The sequence below is a fragment of the Leptonychotes weddellii genome, chromosome 3, assembly GCF_054177405.1.
Source record: "Leptonychotes weddellii isolate Sample4059 chromosome 3, ASM5417740v2, whole genome shotgun sequence".
NCBI classification, from domain to species: Eukaryota; Metazoa; Chordata; class Mammalia; order Carnivora; family Phocidae; genus Leptonychotes; species Leptonychotes weddellii.
The window spans coordinates 108360666-108384973 of NC_138371.1; the positions used below are offsets into that span (position 1 = coordinate 108360666).

General features: G+C 39.5%; 1 protein-coding gene across 2 annotated transcripts in view; it reads right to left on the minus strand.

Annotated features, from left to right (window-relative positions):
• USP12 (ubiquitin specific peptidase 12) overlaps positions 1–24012 on the minus strand; it is a 91054-nt gene extending 67042 nt beyond the window's left edge. For both annotated transcript variants that reach the window (XM_081814767.1, XM_081814769.1), the window contains exon 1: positions 23629–24012. In XM_081814767.1, coding sequence (XP_081670893.1) covers positions 23629–23676 — 48 coding nt within the window. In that variant the 5' untranslated portion in view covers positions 23677–24012. The remainder of the gene's footprint in view (positions 1–23628) is intronic.
• Between the last annotated feature and the right edge of the window lie 296 nt (positions 24013–24308).

The following is a 24308-nucleotide window of genomic DNA, read 5'->3' on the forward strand; positions in this document are numbered from 1 at the left end:
GCTAAAACTAATGATGTATGGGGATTAACATAAGAATAAAAAAAATAAATAAAAAAAAAAGAGGTAAAAAAAATATATATATATAATCCTAAAGAATTATCACCAAACCCGAAGTAAGGAACAGTATACAAACTATTTGGCTGATACTCCGCAAAAGTGTCAAGGGCAACAAAGACAAAAAAAGGCTGAGGAACAGTTATTTTTTTTTTTAAAGATTTTATTTATTTATTTGACAGAGAAAGAGAGCGAGAGAGGGAACACAAGCAGGGGGAGTGGGAGAGAGAGAAGCAGGCTCCCCGCCGAGCAGGGAGCCCGATGCGGAACTCGATCCCAGGACACTGGGATCATGACCTGAGCCGAAGGCAGACGCTCTTAACGACTGAGCCACCCAGGCTCCCTGAGGAACAGTTATTAAAGGACACTTAAAAAAAAAAAAAAGCTAAGTAAATACACTATGATAATCTTTAATTTGATACTGAATGTTACTGGGACAAATGGCTAGATTTAAAAATGCACTACAGATTAGGTAACAGTATTAATTTTCTAAATTATACTGCGTTTATGAAAGAGAATATCCTTGTTCTTGGGAAATGCATGCTGAAGAACTTAAGAGTAAAGTGACACAATTCTCCAATTTATCCTTAAATGGTTCAGATAAAATCATGTGTTTATGCGTGCCAAGCAAATTTAGCAAAATGTAAACAATCAGTGAATCTGAGTAAAGGCTATTTGGGAATTCCTTGTACCACTCTTGCAACTTCTATATATCAACAAGTCATGCAGCAGCCAGTGAGGGGCTCTCACTGGCAAAATCCAGAATAATTTAAGCATCAGAAAGAATAACTATAAATATTAAACCAACTGTAACTGACTATAAAACATTCAAAAATCCATCATGATACTCAAAAGCCAGTAAAAGAACGAGAAACTGGAAAACTCATTCGTACCACTGGTGGGGAATGACATACTGATTCCTTATTCTAAAAACTGATCATTGAAGACTTAAACATTTACTCTGCCTTTATAGGAAGAGGTATACTTCAACTCCAAATAACGAAAGAAAATTCTTTACAGAGGAATGCCTGCTGATAAGCATGGAAGGAATGACAGAAAAATACCATTTTGCAAAACCCAAAGAAATGTTTGAAACTGCCCTCATCATCAGTGCGTGCATAGGGGAATAGGATATCAGCAAAGTGCCAAATACCTCAGATTACTTGGTAACTGCAAAGTGAAATATTTCACTTACAATGAAGAGAGCTGATGGTCTCTACTTTAATCACAGTATCAAATTCAACATCACACTTACAGACACAACTACCATCATGTTCCACATTAGATGCTGCAATATGAGGTACGTAACATTACTCATGAAGTATCCTTGTTGAAGAATGTTTAACCTCAGTCTAATCAAGCCTTGTGGCCTAATTTCAACTTTACAAAAAATACAAGAGATAGAAGAACAAATTAAGAGATACCACAAAGAAATGTTCAGACAAATTCAGACAGGGTCATTAAATGAGACAATTTGTCCTGTCTGTTGGAAAAGTCAGGGTCAGTGAGAAAAAAAAAGAACTTAAGGGACTATTCTAGATTTAAAAAGACTACAGAGACAAAGGCAGAGCGTGAACCTTGATTGGACTGTTGTTCAGAAAAACCCACAGAAGACCACAGAAGACATTTTTAAAACAACTGGGGTGACTAGAATATGGTCTAAATATTAGACAACACTGGAAAATGGCCATTATTTTTCTTGGGTGAGAAAATGGGAGCTGTCAGGTAGAAGTATGTCATTATTTTTAGATGATCCATCAGGGTCTGCCTACTTAATCATTCCTTAGAATTCAATCCCTTCATCAAAAAGGTCTATAATTTTTTATCTAAAGGTTAATTTTTTTCTTTAGAGCCTATATAAGGAAGAAATAAATTTAAGACTACAAAGAAAAGGCTCTCAATCCCCAGGGAGGAGAGGTGCTCTGCTGTGTCAAGGGTTCCCAGTCACTGATTAGCCCCGACATCAAGTCACACTGCCACTGTGCTGATCAGACTTTCCCCAGTGTTTTCCCTTCCCCTTTCCACTCACCCTGAAACTGCCCTCAACTGTGACTGGGGATTTTCACCTGCCATAAGAAAGTAAATGTGTAGACAAGAGAGGTACTACATTATTACAACTTGCTTTTGCTAATACAGGGAACTCATAATTTGTGATTATAAGCAGAGGCCGCCAGGAAAATGCAGGGTTCCTAGTACATACCTAAAGAGTTGAAGGGAACGAACACTTACTGAACTGGCCACCTGACATACGCGATCTTATTTACTCCTCCCAACAACCCTGAAAGCAGTGTTTTGGGACAAGCAGTTAAGTATGGTCATTACAAAGACTCTGGATCCAGACTTCAAGGACACGATTCCCAGCTCCACCAGCTTAATTACTGTATGACACTGGGGAAATTCCTTAAGCTATTTTGTGCCTCAGTTTTCTTATCCATAAAAGACAACAATAGTACCAACCTCAGAGTTGTTGTGCGGATTAAATGAGTTAATATGTGTAGAGGTCTTAGAATAATGTCAAGCTTGAAGTAAGGTAACTAACGGTTACACGTTTTATTTTTGCCCATTTTTCTAGATGAACTCAAAGAGCTTAAGGTCATGTGCCCAGCGCTGTAACTAAAATGGGAGAGGGGAAAACTGAACACAAGTCTGTGTCAAATGCAGAGATCCCACTCCTTCCACCTACTTCCCTTCCTCCCCAATTGTCAGGTTCTCCTCAGATAACTATACAACTATATCCCATGAGTTTCCTTCTTGAAGAATGACAGGCAGCAAAAGACATGAAATTCTGAGCCACACTTTTTTCTCCATGTGGCAACAGCGGCCCCTGTGAATGAACTCTATGCCATAACGTTGTGAACTATGGTAGTAATCGGTGCTAAAACACACCCTGTCTGTTTGGCTAAGGAACTGAATTGAGAAAATGAATAATGAGCTCCAATCAACTGACATCAAAACAGAATCTTTGGAAACCAATCTGTTAGCTGAAGACTTCCTGCATAACCATTTTCTCCCCAGTGTTTGTTATTCCGGTTTGGTAGCTTTTCAGAAGGAAGGGCAAATTAATAATAATGTAAACTAGCTCCCACATAGCTTCCATCTAAATTACTATGTTGAAGGAGTTCATTTAGAATCTGCTCATCACAGTGAATATCATGATCCCAGATTTAGCTCCCCTGCAGTACCTGTCGCCATAAAGGGCTAGTTGTCCTAAGGTCCCTTTTAACTCCAAAACTCTATAAAAACCAAATTTCTGTTGGCAGTAGAGAAGATGAGAAACAATAAAAGTAAGTCTATCTTGGGCTCCAAAAGGTAACAGAAGAGGAGAAGATAGCAATAAATTTAAAAATGCCTGATTTAAGAGCACTAGCATTAATAATTAATCCAATTACCCACAGCCCAGTTAAAAGGCTATGTAATCATACAAATTTGTTTTAAAAATCATATTTGCTATGTATGGAAAAGACCAGGAGAACATACAAAAACACGTTATCAATTACTAGTAATTAATTAATGGGCTATAGGTACTTTTAGTTTCTTCTTTACACATTCCTGTTCATCACATATATTCTTTTTATTATCAGTAAAACAATAAAATTTCTTATTAAGTATCCATGTAATTAATGAAAATATTGCATAGCTGTGAAAGATTCAGGGGGTGGAAAGTAGGGGGTTGAGCAGTTACAAAAAGGGGGGGGGGAATCAAGCAGTTGGTTAACCACTTCCAGAAGATGTCAGCCATTATGAGATTAATGTGAAATCAGAGCTGTAGAGCTCCAATGCTGGCTTGTAAGTGAAGTCAGAGGTACTTAAACTAGTTAGTTTAAAAGATACCTAAACAAAGTAATTGCTACTCCCCTTCAAAAAGTACAGTTCCTTAAGTCCCTACCTTGTTTCTGAAAGGACTTCAGATGGCAACACCCCTTTAACCCATCTGTTATGGGCAGAACTGTGTTCCCCCAAAAGTCATTAAAGTCTGACCTCCCAGTAGCACAGGCTGTGATCTAATTTAGAAATAGGGTCTTTGCAGAAGTAATGAAGTTAAAATGAGGCCATTAAGGTAAGCCCTAATCCAATATCACTGATGTCCTTCCAAAAAGGAGAAAAGTAGACATAGACACACGCAGAGGGAAAACAATCTGAAGAGAGACTGAGAAGAGAGCCTTCTATAAACTGAGAAACATCTGAAGTTGTCAGAAGCTAGGAGAGAAACCTGTAACAGATGCTTCTCTAGTACCTTCAGAGGGGGCATAACCCTGCTGACACCCTGATCCAACTTCTGGCCCTCAAAGTTATAAGACAATACGTTTTCCTTGTTCTAAGCACTGTCTCTGGAAATTGTTACAAAGACCTATGCAACTAATACCCCATCTTATAAATTCTATGCATCTAGACACCCTCACATCCACTGCCTTTTTAAAAGAGCTGGCATGTAACAAATTTATTTGCAGAATACAGTGAAACTAACCTACAGGCACAACAACATACAACTCATGAAAAGAATTCATATTATCATTCTGTTTTAGTTTGCATCGAATTTTCTTATAAATGCCTTCTGTGAGAATGTCTGCAATATTTAACAATAATAGATTCTCAGCTGAGACAAAACAATTGTGAATTAATCTAATCATTCTGAGTTACAAAGTTGATATAGTATAACTGAAATGTCAAAATAAAAAAAGCAATACTTTCAACTGAAAGGCAGAGGCATTTAACATAAATCAGAATTTAAGAATATATAGGTCATAAACACAAAGAGACCCAGAGACACTGAGAGTCAAAGACAAGGAGAAAATCTTGAAAGCAGCAACAGAAAAAGGAGTTGTCACTTACACTGGACCACCAATAGGACTGACAGCTGACTTCTCAGCAGAAACAATGGCAAGGAGAAGGCAGTGGGGTAACATATTCAAAGTGCTCAAAGAAAAAAAAACTATCAACCAAGAATACTAAATCTGGCAAAGCTTTCAAACCAACTGTGAAATAGACATTCTTTTTTGTTTGTTTGTTTTATTTATTCATGAGAGTCAGAGAGAGAGATAGAGAGAGGCAGCGGCAGGGGGAGAAGCAGGCTCCCCGCCTAGCAGGGAGCCCGATGCGGGACTCAATCCCAGGACCCTGGGATCGTGACCTGAGCCGAAGGCAGACACTTAACCATCTGAGCCACCCAGGCGCTCCTGAAATAGACTTTCTTAAACCAGAAGAAAAAAAAAAAAAGAAAAGAAAAAGAGAGAAAGAAGAAAACTTGACAATTTTTTCCAGCAACCACACTTAACAAGAAATACTAAAGGAGGTTGTTCAGGCTGAAAGCAAGTGACCTCAGACAGGAATTCAAGCGCACATGAACCAAAAAAAAAAAAAAAGAGGACTGTAATGGTAACTGTTTCACTACAAAGACCACTATAAACACATTGTTTTCCTCCTTTCCTCTCTTAACTGACTTAAAAAGCAATTACATAAGATAATATGTACATAAAGTAGTGTTGGGACTATAATATATATAAATGTAATATACTGTAATATACATATATGTATCAATAATGGGCAATGGGCTTAGGAAACAGAAATGGTAAAGTATTAATTATAATCATGTATTGATGAGTTTATAACATTAACAGATGAAATCCGTACAAAAATAATGCCACAAAAAGGAGAGAAAGAAAATAGGCCCACACAGGAGTAATTCCTCTATTTCACTGGAATTAAGTCAGAATAAATTTGAAATTGATTCAGATCATCTAAAATGCATATGGTAAAATCTAGAGCAACCACTAAAAATATATATATATGCACACAGAGTATAACATCAATAATGAAAATATGCTACATTAGAAAACATTCACTCTATGCAAAAGAAAGCAGTAAAGGGGGAATACAGGAGAGAAAAAAAAGACACGAGTCAGGGGAAAAAATTTATAAAATTTAAGGTAGGTGCCTTAGTCTGCTCGGGCTGCTGTCACCAGTCACCACAGACTGGGTGGCTTAAGCAGCACGTACTTACTTCTCACAGTTCTGAGACTGAAGTCCCAGATGACGGCAGCACAGCTGAGTTCTGGTGACAGCCCTCTTCCAAATGGCACACTGCTCACTCACATAGCAGAGGGGCAGTGGACTCTGGGGTGTCTTTTCTAAGGACAGTAAGCCCATTTGTGAGGGCTCCACCCTCATGAATTAATCACCTCCCAAAGGCCCCACTTCGAATATATCACTGCCACCATTTTTTTTTTCCAAATTTTTATTTAAATTATACTTACTTAACGTACAGTGTAAGATTGGCTTCAGGAGGAGAATTCAATGACTCATCACTTACAGTGCTCATCATCACAAGTGCCCTCCTAAATACCCACCATTTTCAACAGATGAATTCTGGGGAGACACAACATTCACTCTATAGTAGAGGTGACAGAAATGTTGTAAACCGACGCTGGTCCGAGTTGTACAACTCTGACAATATACAAAACCCACTGAATGGAGCACTTTAAATGCCCTGTTGCATCTTTACATTTCTCCTGCTAAGATTGGTGATGTGCCAACAGTTCTTGAAGTAAAGATTCACATTTCCACTCCTACCGTTGCAACAGCTAATGACCTCTTAACACCCACTTAGTGCAAAAGGCCTATGTTTACTAATCCACTCAAACTCCTTTCTAATACTTCACCACAGCCCAAACTTCATTACAAGCATATCAGGAATGAATTCCCACATTAAATATAATGCTGGCTTTATTTTTCTGAAGTTAAAGATGCATACACACTGTGCTCACAGAAAAATAATAGCACTACCGCCCTCCCAAACGACAAATGTCCATATCATTAATCCTCAGGACCCGAGAATATGTTAGGTTACACAATGGGGGGGAGAAATTAAGGTTACTAATCAACCGACTTTGAGACGGGAGATTATCGTGCATTTCACAAATGGGCCCAATGCAATCCCAAGGTCCTTGTTAGTGCAAGAGGTTGGCAGGAGAGTCAGGGTCAGGATGATGTGATGTGAAAAAGACTGACCCACCCTCTCTGGCTTTGTAAAACGGAGGAGCCAGCAGCCCAGGAACGAGAGTGGCCTCCAGAAGCAGGAAAAGGCAAGGAAAGAGTCTCACCCTTAGAGCCTCCGGAAGGGACCAGAGCTCTACTGACATCTTGATTTTAGCCCAGTGAGACCCATTTCAAACTTCTGACCTCCAGAACGATAGGATAAGAAGTTTATGTTGTTTTCAGCCACTAAGTTGGTGGTAATCTGTTACGTACACACAAATTTCTGGTCCACTTTAAACATTACAAACAGAAATCAATGCACTCTAACAGCCTAAAAGTGACTGTATCTGGTTAATCTAGTATTCTCAATCATATGATTAAAAATTTGAAGTTGCTTTAATAACAAGTTATTATAACAAGTACATACTAAAAAGGGGAAAAGAAAAGAAAAACTACTTTGTCTAGCACGAGTGTACAATCACAGTCAAATCTTATTATAGCTCAGATGCAAGAATTTTATTAGGATCCCAGGTACTTATCCACTTGTAATATCACAAAATCATATTTAGGTATGAAAAAAGTTAAACTTTATTTTAAAACTTAGCCTATTACTTTGAGAGTGCAATTATGAAAATATTCAGCATATGTAAGAAATTTACATCTACGTAGCTTTAAACATGATATGAAGAATAAATCTACATTCTCTCTAAATGTTTTCTATAATACTTTCTTCAAATACGAAAACCGATAAAAGCATTTAAAACTCTATTCTTAACCTCTAATGAAATGCTGGACCTAGGCCATTATTACCAACAGTTGCTAAAATCATTAGGTGAAAAGCTGCTGGGGAGCTGCATAATAGGAATCATGCTGACAACACCTGAACCCACCGTCAACTTCACCGGCACAAAAAGAGAAGACACGTGTACCCCCCGATGTGATGGAACCACAAGTACACATCAGTTATGATATATTCTTCTCACCACTACCCACCTACTCACTCATTCCACCCTTGCTGGGGGGTGGGGGGGGGGAGAAAAAACAACCAAAACAACAACAAAAAACAAGGATTCTGGATCAAGCCTCCAGATCTACCAGTTTCCAGAAATACACAGGATGGAGGGATACCACTAAAAGGATATAGTCAGCAAAATGCAGAATATGAGAAAAGCTATGCGACAATCGAATTTCTTCAATAGATAAGCTGTTATTTATAAAAGGAGTAAGAGATCCATACTTAAGAGACAGAACATCCAAATGCAATGTATGGACCCAGCTATGTAAAACCATTTGAGATAATCAGGCAATTTCCATAATAACTGGATTGAAGTATTAAGAAATTGTGAAATGGGGGGGGCAGTAAATGATACTGTGGTTGTACTGGGGGACGGGGGAATTCCACACTTACATTACTAGCAGTACAGTCCAATGGCAAAAGCACTAGATGGAATTTGGAGAGATCCCAGGCAGATTCCTAATCCCGAATCACTGATCATATAACCGTAGTCTGAAGTAAGCTATTCGTCCATTTTCTCATTTGTGAAACAGAACACTACTACCTACTGGCCCATTTCACAGATTTTACAGTTGCTGTTCAGAAAAAATAAAGTAATAATACAGTGGTCTAAAATGAAAATGATCTTGGTGAGGCTTCTTCATAGCAAGTATCTGCCATGAAAATATATTCTGCATAAGTTATTTTTACTAATGACTGACCCACAGTAACCAGGTTTTGTTGACTTTTTAAGATAAATTTTCTATGAAACCACTTCCTCTGATTCCTTTTTTGCTTGTTAAGTTTTACATATAATAAGCTAAAAAAAAAAAAAAGAGGAATAGTGCCATAGCTGAAAAGGACCAAAGGTTTTTAGACTTTTCTTTCTCTGTCACTACTTTGGCGAGGAAAGGAGTGAATGTTCTATTTATGATGTCTCCCACTTTCCTTTACCCACTGCATTAACTCACTGTAGCAAAAATGAGTCCTGTAGGCTACACGTGTGATTATTAACCACATACACATGGCTTTTTTTAAACTGCCAGACAACCTTCACAGGAGGTTTTTGCCTAAACCAATACAACGGAATCCACTTAACAAATCTGAGGACAAAATTACTGAAGCATTAAGCTACTTATGTCATTTTAATCACTAAACCCTTATTTGTTAGCTGTTTTTCATTCATTCATACATTCTTGCCTCCTCTCCAAAGCCCCTTCTCCACCCTCATTGTCCTTCCTGTTACCTTTCGAATCCCAGCAAGCTCCCCTCTCCAACATTCCCAAAAGCCTCCAGCTGGTCCAGGCTTTGTTCGAACTAAAGGCCAGCTTGTCTTCCATTTAAGCAACAAATCTGAAGTCTGTATCACTGCTTACCTTGCCATGGTGAGTCTGGTCTTCCCAACTAGACTTCAAGTCCTTTGAGAACAAAGACTGGTAAAGAGGTAAAGAGCTTTGCATCCCGAGTGTCTAGGACATAGCCTGACTTCATGACCATTCACAGATTCTGACTGCAGAAATGGGCCGGACTGCTCCACTGCTGTTATGGGATGAATGGGACCCCCCAATAAAGGCATCTGAAGTCCTAACCCCCAGGACCTCAGAAAGCAACCTTATTTGGATACAGGGTCTTTAGAAAGTCATCAAGTTAGAAGTCACTAGAGTGGACCCTAATCCAATGCCTGGTGTCTTTATGTAGGGGAAACGTGGACACGGAGATAAACATGTGCAGAGGAACAGCGATGGAAGAGATAGAAACATGGAAAACGCCAAGTAAAGATGAAGGCAGCGGGGGGGACGCCTAGGTGGCTCAGTCGGTTAAGCATCTGCCTTCAGTGCAGGTCATGATCCCAGGGTCCTGGGATCAAGCCCCGCATCAGGCTCCTTGCTCCACGGGGAGCCTGCTTCTCCCTCTCCCGCTGCTTGTGCTCTCTCTCTTTCAAATAAATAAATAAAATCTTAAAAAAAATAAAGAAAAGATGAAGGCGGGCTACGTCTACACGCCAAAGACTGCCAGCAAACACCAGAAGCTTCAAGAAAGGCAGAGAGGACTCTCTTGACTGCCCTCCAAAGGAACCAACTCTGCTGATTCCTTGATTTTGGACTTCTGGCCTCCAGAACTGGGAGACAATACACTTTTGTGATTTTTAAGCCATAGAGCTTTTGGAGTTTTGTTTGGGCAGCTCTAAGAAACTGATACAATTGGGGTTTAAGAAAATGAAAATGTGCAGTAGTACTGTATAAGGTCTAATATGAGAGACACTGAAAATAACGGAGAATAAAATGAGCAGTTTTGACCTAGAAGGAAGCAACCAAATGACAAAGAAAAACAGCCATTATACATGAAGTAAAAAGAACAAGATGCAAATAAATCTGCAGATTTTGTTGGGGGTGGAAAGGTGACACACACACATCATGTTTGTACGTGCATAAGAAACGTCTAACTACACAAACACACAGACTCTCACAAGCAGTTAACTCTTGGGAAAGACTGCCTCTCCTCTTTGCAGAAGATGAATTTTTTTTTACTTCACACAGCTTCGTACTTTTTAAAATAGTAAATGGTTTAATTTTCCTAACTTATTAGAAATGCAGAATTAAAAAAAACTATTGTTTCCAAAGTAATCAGATGTCATGTTCTTTAACAACACACACTGTTAAACCTGAGTGATTTACTTCCCTTTTAAATTCCTTATTTTGACAGTTCAAAAGAATTCATTAGTTACTAATCTACAAAGGCATATTTACAACTCCATTTCTAAAACTGACCTCATCGTCATATTTCAGAGTCAGTATTAAATATATTTCGTTTGTAAAAATGACAGAAGGAAAATAAGGCAACATTTACCAACCACTCCATGTCTACCAGGCATATAATTCTGGAGGTTTTACAAAAGTTCCATCATTACATTTCACTTCTCAACTGTGCCACACCTATTCAGTCCAGCCTTCTCCCTGTTACAGTACCAAGTAACATTTAGAGAGCCTTGTTAACTTTGATGTCAACCAAAAACATACCCAAATATCTTTTCTTGAATAATTCATTCTAGATTTATCATCTATAAATTTACCTAAGTCCAAACTGTTTTTTCACCTTTATTTATAAGATCTCAAATTGTGAGTTTACCTAGCAACATCACCAGAAAGTAGCCACTCAATAAATGTTAGAAATCTAAATCTAGTATACAGCAATACAAACCTTTCTCAAGAAACAAGAAAATCTCAAATACACAACCTAATCTTACACCTAGAGCAGACAGAGAAAGAACAGCAAATAAAGCCTAAATCCAGCAGAAAAGAAATAATAAAGATTAGAACAGAAATCATTGAAGCAGATATCAAAAGAACAGTAAATCAGACCAACAAAACTAGGAGCTGGTTCTTTGAAAGAATTAGTAAGATTGATAAACCCCTAGCCGACTTATCAAAAAGAGAAAGGACCCAAATATACAAAATCACAAATCAAAGAAGAAAGATCACAACCAACACCAAAGAAATACAAACAATTATAAGAACATATTATGAACTATATGTCAACAAATTAGGCACTCTGGAAGAAATGGATGCATTCCTAGAAACAAACTACCGAAACTGAAACAGGAAGAAATAGAAAACCTGAACAGACCCATAATCAGCAAAGAAATTGAAGCAGTCATCAAAAATCTCCTAACAAAGGAGTCCAGGACCAGAGGGCTTCCCAGGGGAATTCTACCAAACATTTAAAGAAGAATTAATATCTATTCTTCGGAAGCTGTTTCAAAAAAATAAAAACGGAAGGAAAATTTCCAAACTCATTCTATGAGACCAGTATTACCTTGATCCCAAAACCAGACAAATACCCGACCAAAAAGGAGAATTACAGACCAATATTTCTGATGAACATGGATGCAAAAAATTCTCACCAAGAAATCTATATCTAAGTTCTCTGGGAAAGCTGAAAATTACTGAAGTCACATTCAACTTTCCAAAGTCTGCTAAGACGATCTAAGTCATCACTAACAGAAAATGGCAAGAACATCACAACAAAGCCAGGCTGTCAGGGCTGAAATGGTCTAGCTCCTGAAGGAAGGGAGAGACAGGAGAGAATTAAAATAAGTAGGCTGGCACAGCAGGACCACGGAGTGCTGGGAGAACCAGTGACCTCAGCAAAGACGGCCATGTAGTCTTTAAGGAACAAAAACAATAAAATTACAGACAGAACAAACAAGTGACAGATTTTACTTGTTAGTTTAAAAAGGCAATCTAGCGCGTCTTCAAACAAGATGACAATATTGCCAATTCGCAAGTGGGGTTACTAGGCTAAGGCTTGATTTTCACAGGGGGAGAAAAAAGTCAATCAGAAGTTAAGATTACTTCCTTCAACTTTCTCTTTGTAAAACTGACAGTCAAAGTCCAGGCATCTGCTTTACCGGGCATGGGAACATGTCAGGTCTTCACTGAACTGGGTTCCCTGTGAGAGATATGTAAACCTCCTCAAATTAAAAAAAAAAAAAAAAAAATGTGGTAAAACAAACAAAACTAACTAGTAAACTAAAGAAACTAGTAAAAAAAAAAAAAAAGAGTGAACGGTCTTTTAAAGAAACATATGCAAATACTAACAACAAGAATAATAAATTTGCCTAGAAGAATCAAAGCACAGTATTTCTGGTTTTGTTTTTAATCAATTATATCTAGTTTTGAGCCCCTGACATTTCAAAATTGTTCCAACTTTCGTTCACCTTTAAAGAAATAACCCTGGCAACCATCAGTCTGAGAATATCACCCTAAGTCCATCAAATAATGAATGATGAAACACCCCATTTCTATTCCTCACCTGTTCCTAGATGAACCAAAGCTTCATCATTCAAAGCTCTAAGTTGGAAACCTTCTAAATATTATATCCTGTTTTGCAGAAACAAGAACACCCTTCTTCCCTACTCTTTCAAAACACGTTTTCCTCATGCAAATTTCAATTTTTAGTGTATGTGCTGCCGAAGCAAGCACCCTCATGCAAACTTCGAAGTGCCAATTGCTACCCCCAAGGTACCACCTAATCATCCTGCATGAGTACCTTCACGAAGCAAATTAAACACCAGGGAATCTGTCCGACATCAGCAAAAAACTAAAGAAAAACAAAAACAAAACTGTGGAACAACATTCTAGGAAAAAAGATAGTAACTTCTTCAGTCATAATGCCTGACATAATCACATACAAATCAGAATAAATGTTTTTGTCTATAGAATCTCATATTACAAACATATTTGCCATTCCAAAGAACAGAAGGCTTTTATTTTACTCTCTCCTTGCCCCTTCACTGCTTAGTTTTTTTGTGCTGAGATGGGCTTTTTATCAGATCCTAACTTGAAAGAATTACAAAAGTTCTCTTGTCAAGGATCCCTGAAAAACCCAGGTGGACCAGTACTGAAGAAATTAACAAAATTTATTCTCCATAATTTTAGACCTTTAAAAAAATGTTACTAGAAGGGAATTACAGAAAGTTTGCTGACATCAGAAGTTAACTGCTCCCTCACAGCACAAATAATTCAGCAAATAACTTGTATGTTAATAGGAGAGCTAAACCTACAGAGAGCTTATCAGGAAAAAAAAAAAAAAAGCAACCAAACCCCTATTAACCATAAATTTATGAATCACTAAAAAGATCTTAAACAAAAAAAAGAAGAACCTAAAACTTTGCTTCATCGATCACCTGAGCATCCTAAGATCAGGATCCTCAAAATATTCGTTTTCAAATTTTGACACGACTACACTTTGTGAAAGTGAACTTGTGAGCCCTGTTTTAACTCCCGGACTATGGCACCTTAATGTGCCTTCCATCCTCTCCTTAGGAGGACAAGGAGTTCTAGTAATAATGGTCATATAATGATTTTAGGTTCTATTTTATAGCACAAAGGATGTCTACATGAATCATCTCATTTCACATGCATCCCCTTATGCGATCTAATGGGAATGACTATGCCATTTCATAGCTGAAATCCAAGTACCAATAGGTAATGAAGTGGGACTCAAAGCTAGACACGCGCGTGAGTGCGCGTGCGCGCACACAAACACACACACACACACACAGAAAGCTTGGAAGTTAGGGACAAAAATTCCCAAATTCTTCTTTAAAAAGGAAGGAAAAACAATTTTGTTCCAACCATGAAAGTTTCAACATATTGGCTTGTAGATACCATTATGGATTTGGGGGTCAAGAAATTCAGACGTCATCCCTAGTGAATGTGGGGATGACCTGAAGCCTATTTCTCCAATCTGTGAAAACGGGGTTAATATTACTTGAGCTTTCCTAGCCCTAAATGGATCTCCAAGACAACAGTTATGAGGAAGTATGAAGCTAAGAGAAAAAGGACTAAATAACTTTGAAATATCTCAATCTATATAACTGGTTTTCTTAGGTATGATAATAGGTTTGTATGGTTATATATGTTGTCTTTTTGTTTTAGGCAGGTTTCTTATTTAGCAATATTTTGGTTTTTATCCAATTTGATAGTCCCTTTACTATAATACAGATAAATTTAACCCATTTAAGTTTATTGTAATTAATGAAATAGGGCTTATTCCACTTTATTTTGGTTTTCTGTTGTTTTTTTTTTTTAATTCTGCATCTTGCTTTTTCTATTTTCCTGCCCTCAGACTTTGAGTGATAGTTTAATTTCCTGCTGGTCTGGACGCAAGAAAATTCATTTCTTGTGTGGGTGTGTATTTATCTATCCTTCATTTTTAACATGCCTATATAACTTTAAAATTTCTAATACTGGGGTTTTTCAGGGGATCAAACCTTTATCAGGTTTTAACCACCCACGGAATAGCCTTCTATTCTACCCCATCTTGTTACTGTCATCTTTAAAAAAATAATAATAATACCAGTAACTTTTAACAATCAATGTAATAAAATTACTGACATATTTTTATCAATTCCATTGTTTCATTATCCCTACAACTTTCCTCTGAACTTACATTTTCTCAGGTTAAATACATATTTTAATGATATTTTAATGAAAGTCAATGGTTGGTAAACTCTCTTGGTACTTCTTCAGATCTGTCCCTTCCTCCTCTCCAGCCTAAATTCTCCCAGGATTCCTTCCATGCCAAACCAGCTACAGATTTTAAAAGTAGCACATTAACCCATGACCTTTGCTCCCATCTGGAATCCCACCCCTTCTTGTCTATACAATAAATGACTTCATTTTACAAAGTTCAAATCTCCTCTTTTCTCTTAGAGAGAACCACTTTCTCTTTCTCATGTATCATTACTTATAAAAAAACCATCTCCTTGCACTCATTTGTTCTATATGTCTACCCTCTTTCTCAACCTTTTTCTCATCACGACATACATAAGCAGTAGTAACTGTTGAGCCCACAAAAATATACAGATAGGAATGTTCTCACCTGGATGAGACTAGTCAAGGGATCTGGTCAATCCACATGCCTCCTGGCTGCCCAGAGGCCACCAGGATTACTTTCTCAGCACAACTCGAACCCATTCAGGACACACTAAATGGGAAGCTCTGTAAAGACCAGGGCCTATCATTGTCATCTTTGTATTCTCAGTACCCACATAAACCCTAATATAATGTAATTCTCCATTAATACTTCCTAAAAGTACTTACTGAAGAAAAGGCAGTCTCTACCAAAAAAACAAAAACAAAAAAAACAAACAAAGCGTGTCACTATTGGCTTATAAAAAATCCTCCCCATCCTCCCCATGAAAAACACTTACTATCAGGCAAAAGACTTATTAGGTCACTAAAACACCAAAATAATCAAAGGCAACAGTCGATAACTCAGTTAAAAGATACTGTGATTTAAACCAGTATTCACAAGTAGGAAATGCATGGATGATTCCTGCACCTATGAAGCATTTCAATAAGAACATCTGTCAGCTATCACGGAAATAAACATCCACTTCTTCTTCTAAGTTGGAAATAAATTTTTACTGGCATGCAGCCTTCGACATGTGGATTACTACAGATGGGGAGTCTAGGCAAGCTTGTACACTGCAGACACTACACAATTTTTAGAAAAAGTTAATGGTCTTTCTTACAAAGAAGCAACAGAAAAGCATAAGACATTGAACACAGAGGACTATGAAAAGCTAGAGCACCTCACTCAATTGTTTCCTATTAAATATCTTGTACTTGACACTATCACAAAATTCTTCTTGACTGAGTACTTTTGTGAAAATAAAAACTTAATAGTTTTTTTTCCAAAACAAATTATGTCTATAAACTGTGTCCCTCAACCTCCTTCTAACACAAATTCTAAGCATAAGATTTTAAATGATCAAACTCTAGTTTTAGGTATTTTCAAGAACACTTTGTCTCTGGTTGCGAGTTTTCAATCCAGCAACCCATACATAACTTCATAACATCTATCATTTACCCTTTCCTTACAACACCTTAAAGCACTTTACAGATATTTAATCCTCTTCCAGCCCATGAGACAAGGAGAGAACAGATTTTCGACAAGATATGAAAGCAGACTGGGTAACTGCATGGCAGGCCAACAAGAGATGTTATTCCAAGAAAGGACAGGGGCAGGAACAATAGGAAAACACAAAAGAAAATAAGGCCTGAAGTTGACTTTGATACACACAGCTTGAACAAACAAAAAGTTGGGTTGCTTTTTTTCTAGTATAAAAAATAAGGCAAGATTTTTCTTCTAAAAGTAGTATTCCCAACTTATCTAAACTTCTCAAACACGTTCAAGAATGTCACAAATTAGGACATTTTTATTCCCAGGTAAAAAGAATAAAATCTTTCTACAAACTATTTAAAACAGAGAAAGATCATCTTCATTCTTAGTTTATAGTATCATAATCTAATCCACTTCAAAATAAATCTGTGCTTTCAGAGGCATATAGTACTAATGAGCTGTTTCTTGTGATGAAAATGAACTGCAGTAATTGCATTTCATAAAACAAATTTCAGTTTTGCTTACTAATATTTGTTGAGCTAACATTAATCAGTAGCGCCAAAGAGTCCTTTCCACACTGAGGGAGCAAATCACTTTAGAGGGGTATGAAAGAACCACCACCACCATTACAGAGTGATTACTATGAACCAGCTATCATTTTATCCCCATTTTACAGATAAGGAAACCATGGCACAATTAATTTGTCCAAGGTTACACTCACACCTAAGGAAACAAATGTAGACTCTCAAGAAATGGCACCAATTCAAATTCATTTTAATGGTACTGGAAAAGAAAAAATGTTGAAACATGAGTAAATAGTTACATAGAATAGCCTGTTAATGAATAAAATGGCAATTTCACTAACCTCCACTAAATGCTTTTAAAGTTAGAAATAGATATTAATTTTGACTGCAATTCTCCATGAACAAAACTGGGGAACTAGGCATAATTCATATTTAACTATATCTAAATCCATGCTCCTTATATTATCTAAAACATGACTGGACGCAACCTACTAAATGGGAGAAATATTTACAAATCACGTATCTGGTAAGGGACTAATATCCAAGATATATAAAGAACTCACTCATACAGCTCAATAGTAAAAAAAAAAAAAAAAAAATCTGATTTTTTAAATGGGAAGAAGATCTGAATAAACATTTTTCCAAAGACACACAGATAGCCAACAGGTATATGAAAAGATACTCATCATTAATCCTCAAAGAAACGCAAATCAAAACCACAATGAGGTACGGCCTCGTACCTGTTAGAATGTATTATCAAAAAGACAAGAAATAAGTATTGGTGAGGATATGAAGAAGAGGGAACCTTTATGCACTGTTGGTGGGAATGTAAATTGGTACAACCACTATGGCAAATAGTATGGAAGTTCCTCAAAAAAAATAAAAATAGAACAATCCTGCAATTCCACTTCTGGGTATTTATCTGAAGAGAATGAAAACACTAACTCAAAGAGATATCTGCACCCTTGTGTTCACTGCAGCATTATTTACAATAGCCAAGACACAGAAGCAACCTAAGTGTCTACTGACAGATGACTGGATAAAAGAAATTATGGTATATACACAACCATGGAATATTACTCAGCCAGAAAAAAAGAATGAAATCTTGCCATATGCAACACCATGGATGGACCTAGAGGGCATTATGCTAAGTGAAGTAAATCAGAGAAAGACAAATACCAGATGATCTCTAATATGTGGAATTTTAAAAACAAACAAACAAACAAAAAACCCCACCAAACTCACAGATACAGAGAACAGATTGGTGGTTGCAGAGGTGCAGGGGTGAAGGTGGTCAAAAAGTCAGAAGAAAAAAATTAATAGATAAAACCTGATTAGAGCTTCCAAAATACTGATGATATCAATAATAATTTATAAACTCTGAAGGGATCAAAGTATCAGTTTTAGATCTGGAAGGAAACAAACATACAAGAAATATTTATCAAAGTGTCCAATCTAATCCCTTTATCTCACAGATGAGAAAAATGAACTCAGAAAGTTTTAAGAGATTTTCCCATCTATATAGATCTAAATGTCAAAATGTGAACTAGAATTTATCTTCTGGTTCAACTGCTCTTTTTAATATACCATGCCGTAGGATACATAATAAAATATTAAATATTAAGTTTCTGGAATTAAGTTATTAAAAGAAAATCTAAATTAGATTTTAGGTTAGACTATCTAAATTAGACCATCTAAATCTGGAAAAATGAAGGTTTCTGGAAAGGAATTAATGCTACTAAGTGAACAAGTGCTTAAATAATCTTTCCTGAGACAGTAAAAGTTTCAGAAGAACTAGAATAAAAATGATCTCAAAGGCAGGAAGAAAGAAACTTGCAAGTAACAAAAATGGAGGTTTTCCATCTCCGGGGGCCTGGTCAAAAGCCTGAAATCAAATAAGACAACAGACATGTTGTGATCAAGTCTGGCTAAAACCGGCCATATGGATCATGGTAGGGTAAATAATTAACCTGTTCTGAGATCTATTATAAAAAGATTAGCTAGAAGCAGAAGGTAAGCAAAACCACATGATATAAAATAAAACCAGTCTTTAGACACATTCTACACACCTGAATATGGTGTTTAAAACTATACTTTTTAAGCGTATTAAAAGTTTCAAATCCCAGTGGTCTTACCTTTGTGATAACTAATAAGGGCCTAAGATTAGACTAAACCCATCATCTTTTACAAAATTCCTTTTCTCCTAACTATATAACTTTATCCTCTTACAATCGATAAATAACCTGTCAACAACCTGGTAGCCTATCACTATACCTTTCGGTGTTAACTATCTTGTCATATTATTTTAAACATTAAACTCTCCATGCTTATCCTGCAATTGTACAAATTTTAAAACTAGCAAGACAACCATTCATGGGGAAAACTGAAATGGAAAATTTTATCTAGGGTATAAGCTCAATTAAGTTTTTTTTTAAAAGACAAAATATGCTCTAGGAGGTAAAGCAGTTCTTTCCTTTTGCTTAAGAGTTTTCAAATGCTTTTTACAAAATATTTTCCAAATTTTCTATAATGAGAATGTATAATTTTTAATAACCAAAATGTACTTTAGCCAAAATCAGATTAGCAAGCTTAAATAAAACTTTTATAACTTGTTCTAAATGTTCTCTCCACTAAGCCTCCTCAAACACATGCTCAAACATTCCTTATCAGTATTTAACCATTTACATGATTAGAAAAACCCTTCTTTTTGAAATTTCCCTGTCTAGAATTAACATTTATGGTAAAAACAGCAAAAATTAGTAAAACAATGGCAACTCACTCTGAATGTTCCTATCATAGAAGTACTATTTTACTAATAAAATATTAATAAAAATTAGTTATTTTACAAATAAAAGAAATACACCCACCCTATTCCCTGAGAAGGAACAAAGCATTTTATTATTTAATACAATATTCGGACTGCATAAGAGGAGAGCAGCCTGAGCGCGTGCGCGCACACACACCCATCGCCACCCCGGGGGGCAATCAACAGGGCACAGGCTTTGAGGGTTCTTCCTCCCTTTCCTTTCTCTCTGGAGTGATAATAAATTGCACTGACCTTGCACACATCTTAACTCTTACTGAGTGACCCCATTGAGACGCAAAACAATGAGAAAAGACAAATAGCTTGCTCCACCTGTGACTTTCCTTCAATAAGTAGTTTTAAAGGTTACCGTGTGTAGGGTGCTGTGTTAGGTACAGGCTTTTAAGAAGTAAACCTGTCAGACCCACGCAGAGCTGACTTGTGGCCTTGGCCTCACCACGTTCCGACGGCTCTACCTCCCCCTGCTGTGGCTGGGAGTGGGCAAGCAGCCAGGCCAGTGCCATCCCAGGACCTACCACCCTTACCAACTTCTCCTTTACCCAATCCCCCTCCTCAGCAATCTCTTCCCAACCAGGACTTCTGCAACCCGAACAGGAAGGGACATAATGGTCCCAGTTGGTGCTAACAATGATTACGGACCTGCCTTCGTGTAACAGTCCATGACCCATATTATAACTTTCAAGTCCTAGGCCACCCAAAACTGCTCTACAGCTTGCACCTCAATTTCCAAACCTTGGCCCCTCTTAATATGTACCAGGCCACTTTTCCCACCATCTCATAATTATTAAGTACACTACCTAATCTATTTAATATTAGGTAACTACTATGAGAAATCTGAAGCCACTTGAGTGGCAAAACAAACACCATGTGATACTGAAAATATATCAGTTCACAGACAAATAACAAGAGGCATTTCGAGAGGGACCTTTGCAAATTTATTCACTGCAATCTAAAAAGAATCACTCATTTGGGTCAGGCTATAACACTAACTTAAGAAAAACAGATTTTCACATGTTCGCACAAGAGTGACCTAGAATAAGACATACCTGAAGAGATGTGTTTTTACCAGTTACTTAATCCAATTAAGGTACTGCCAATTTGCCCAGACGCCTTAAGTTGACAAATGAAAAAAACCAGGTAAACTTTACTATTTCTAAAATAAAATTCCAATTCATCATAAATATTTTCACAGATGTTGACTCCCTGAGTAGTACTATCATTCTCTTTAGATCCAACGCCTCCTCTTTACCACTCCACACACATACAGCCCCAACCTCAGCCATGCTAAACAAACTCACTTCCCCCCAGACTCTGGTAGGAGAAATGAGGGACTCAGGGAAACCGCTCTCTGGTTTGCAGAAGTTAGTGATCCACCAAACTGCAGAAATAAACAACAGTCCTTCCCCTTAAGGCCTTCCCAGTCTAATGAGGAGACGAGAGAAAAATTTACAATACAGCAAGGATGATAAATGCTATTGAGATTACAAAAACTCCATGAAATTATGAGGGGGACAGAGGAGGGTGGGGATGGACAGGAGTAGGATTATCCAAGTAAGGCTACCAGCTTGAGAGACCAGGAAAAACTCACCAGACAAGAAGTGAAGAGGGAGTGTTCAAAGTCTACCTAAACAGCATCTATAAAGGCATAAAGGTAAAATACTTTTACTTTTCTTGACTGTCAATTTTCTAATTCTAAGATGAGTTGCAGTCTTCTTTAAAGAATAAGATTACAGATTACTTTGAGATATTCAGCATTATTTTGGGAGTGCATCAGAATTTACCCAAATATGACTAGAGACACACCCAATTCTAACACTAGTTTTCGAACAATCTTATTTGACCAGGGACTGATGTTTCCATATTCACCAACAATACACACACACACCACATGCAATCAATTAATGCACTTGAGTGAAAGCCCCAGAAAGAGCTTTGGAGCCTGACATTCTTCAGATCAGAATCCCTTACTCAGAATCCCTTACTCAGCGTTTGACTTGGCAAATCTCTCCCTATTTTCCTAACCTAATTAGAACATATATATTTATTAATATGTTTACCTGAATACTGTTTGCGTCCCTCAACTAGATTGTAAACACCATGAAAGCAGGGACTGCCCTGATCACTACTGTTTCCCCCCAGCAGCTGAGGCTAGTCTCTCTCCCTTAGCAAGGAAGGGCTAAGTATGTACCTTACATACTTGAGTGAATGAATGGTGAGTAAAGAGTAACACATCACTCCCGAAGCAATAGACTTTGACAACGAACTATGACCAGATAATCTGTATAGCTCAGCAATCTGGCAAGATTATCACTCTCAAAGAATTAATTATCACATTCCTTCTGAAACAGAATACGATAATAACTGGCATATCTAAAAATAATTAATCCAAATGATCCTGGGAATCGTTTTTAATAAAGTCCCTTTAATATCAATGATTTCCTAAAATGTAAATTGTGAGAAAGAACAAACATCCATTTGGGGAAATGGATTCTTCAGTGATTCACTCTTCAACATGATTTAATACTGTAGATTTTAATCCCACCTGACTTCAGCCATTTTTTTGTACTGTTCCTCAGCGTGCAGTATAGAATCTGCCTCTAAAGCATCCTTCCAATCTGATTCACCACTCCTTAAAAAAAGGTATATAAATGTACTACCCTTAAATCGAAGATTGCTCGGGGATCTCCTTATGCAATCGGGTGCACAAAAAGAGCCAGTAAGACAGAGCAGAAGGAAAGATTTCAGAAATCTTTAATAACATAATCACTAGGCCCACATTGCAAAGAATAACTTTTCTTCTGCGAAGGTTCACAATTATGATCCCTAGATGTAAGCTCATAAGGAGCTAACGAAACGAAATTTGCCCCATCGTGTGGAAAACTGTGGCCCTTCTGGCCAATCACGAAAACACCAAGATTTAAACGCACCCACGTTTTGCTGTAATTAATTCGGGACTTTGCAACAGGCATTAGCACTTTTCCCTTAAGGTCTATTTAATGCCCCAACGGAACGCCAACAACAACCCTCACAGTCCCTGCACAGAAATACTTCCAGCCACACACAGATGTGTCTGATGTATTAAAGTAAACAATCGACGGGGAAGCTTAAGCTGTTTTCAAGATTAGCGTGGATTCGTAAAGACAAGACTGCCACCTGGACACATGGTTGGAAAACGGAGAGCTCGTTGCTCAGGAAGAGTAGAAAATGGGAAATTTTTAAACAGCACTTATTTAAAGTTTCCACCTTCACACACACCCCCTTCTCCTAAGCACCGGGTGGGGGCCTCGGCCTCGCCAGAGGCGCGCGGAGGAAATCTGCACTTGACTTCCGTCCTCTCCCGGCAGGAATGAGACCCTGCCTTCCTGCCGGCGGACCCCCCACCCCCGCTCAGGGCCACCTCCCCGCTCCGCGCACCGCCAGACGGAAATGGAGAGGCGCTGCTCCGCGTCCTTCCACCTCCGACCCCAGCCGGGGGCCGCGCGCCGGCCAGCGCGCCCACAGCTCGGGGTGCGCCTCGCCGCTCCGCCCCGGCGCCGCGGGAAGACTCGGACAGTTGAGCCCGGGGGAGCTGACGATCGGTGCCCGCGCCCCGCCGCGTCCGGCACAGTCGCCCCCGCGCCGGCCACCCTTGCGCCGCCCCGGCTCGCCGGGTGCCTCCCCGCTTCCCGGGGAGAGCTGAGCCCCCGCGCTCCCCGCCCGCCGCCGTCCAACCGCCCCCGCCCGGGCCGCGGGCCCCCGAGCTAGGCCCCGCGGGCCGTCCGGGCGAGGGGCGGGGACAAGGGCCGAGCCGACACCACCCGCCCGCGGGGGTCCCGGGGCCGCCCCCGCCGCCCTCCCGCCGCACCTACCATGGTACAGATGGAGGCGAATTTGGAGACTGTCATTAGGATTTCCATCCGCCCAACGCCATCTTCCACCCAATCACAGCAGCGGCAGCCGCGGGCGGGGGAGGAGAGGAGCCGGGCCGCCCGCTCGCACCGCAGCCCGCGGGCGGACCCCGAGCCGCCGCGGACCCACGCACCGAGCCTGCTCCGCCGCCGCTGCCGTCCTCGCCGCCGGCGCTCCGGCACTCCCCGCCTCGGGCCCCAGTCCCCGCCTGCCGCTCGCCCGCCCGCCCCCGGCTCCTCCCCGGCGCAGGGCGCAGCCGCTGCCTCGGGGCCCGCGCCTGCCCGCGAAGCCGCCCGCCCGTACACCCCGCCCTGCGCGCTGGGGAGCGGGCTCTGCCGAGGCCCTAATGCCCGGCCTGCGCGGCAGCTGTGCGGCCCAGCGGCGCGCCCCGCCCACCCGCCGCGCGGCCCCGCCCACTCCTCTTCGCACGACTCTTCGGCCCCGGAGCGCGCGAGCAGGGAAACTCCGGCGCGGCCCCACCCCGCGCTCGGCCGGACCCCGCCTCCTGCCCGCGTCCCTCGCGGTCCTAGAGCCCGAGTGCCGGCAGAGCCCTGGCGGCGAGTGGACTCGGGGGGAGCGGGGGAACGGGAGGAGGGGGGGTCGTCCTCTCGCTGCACGGGCTGCGGCGACCTGGGTAAGT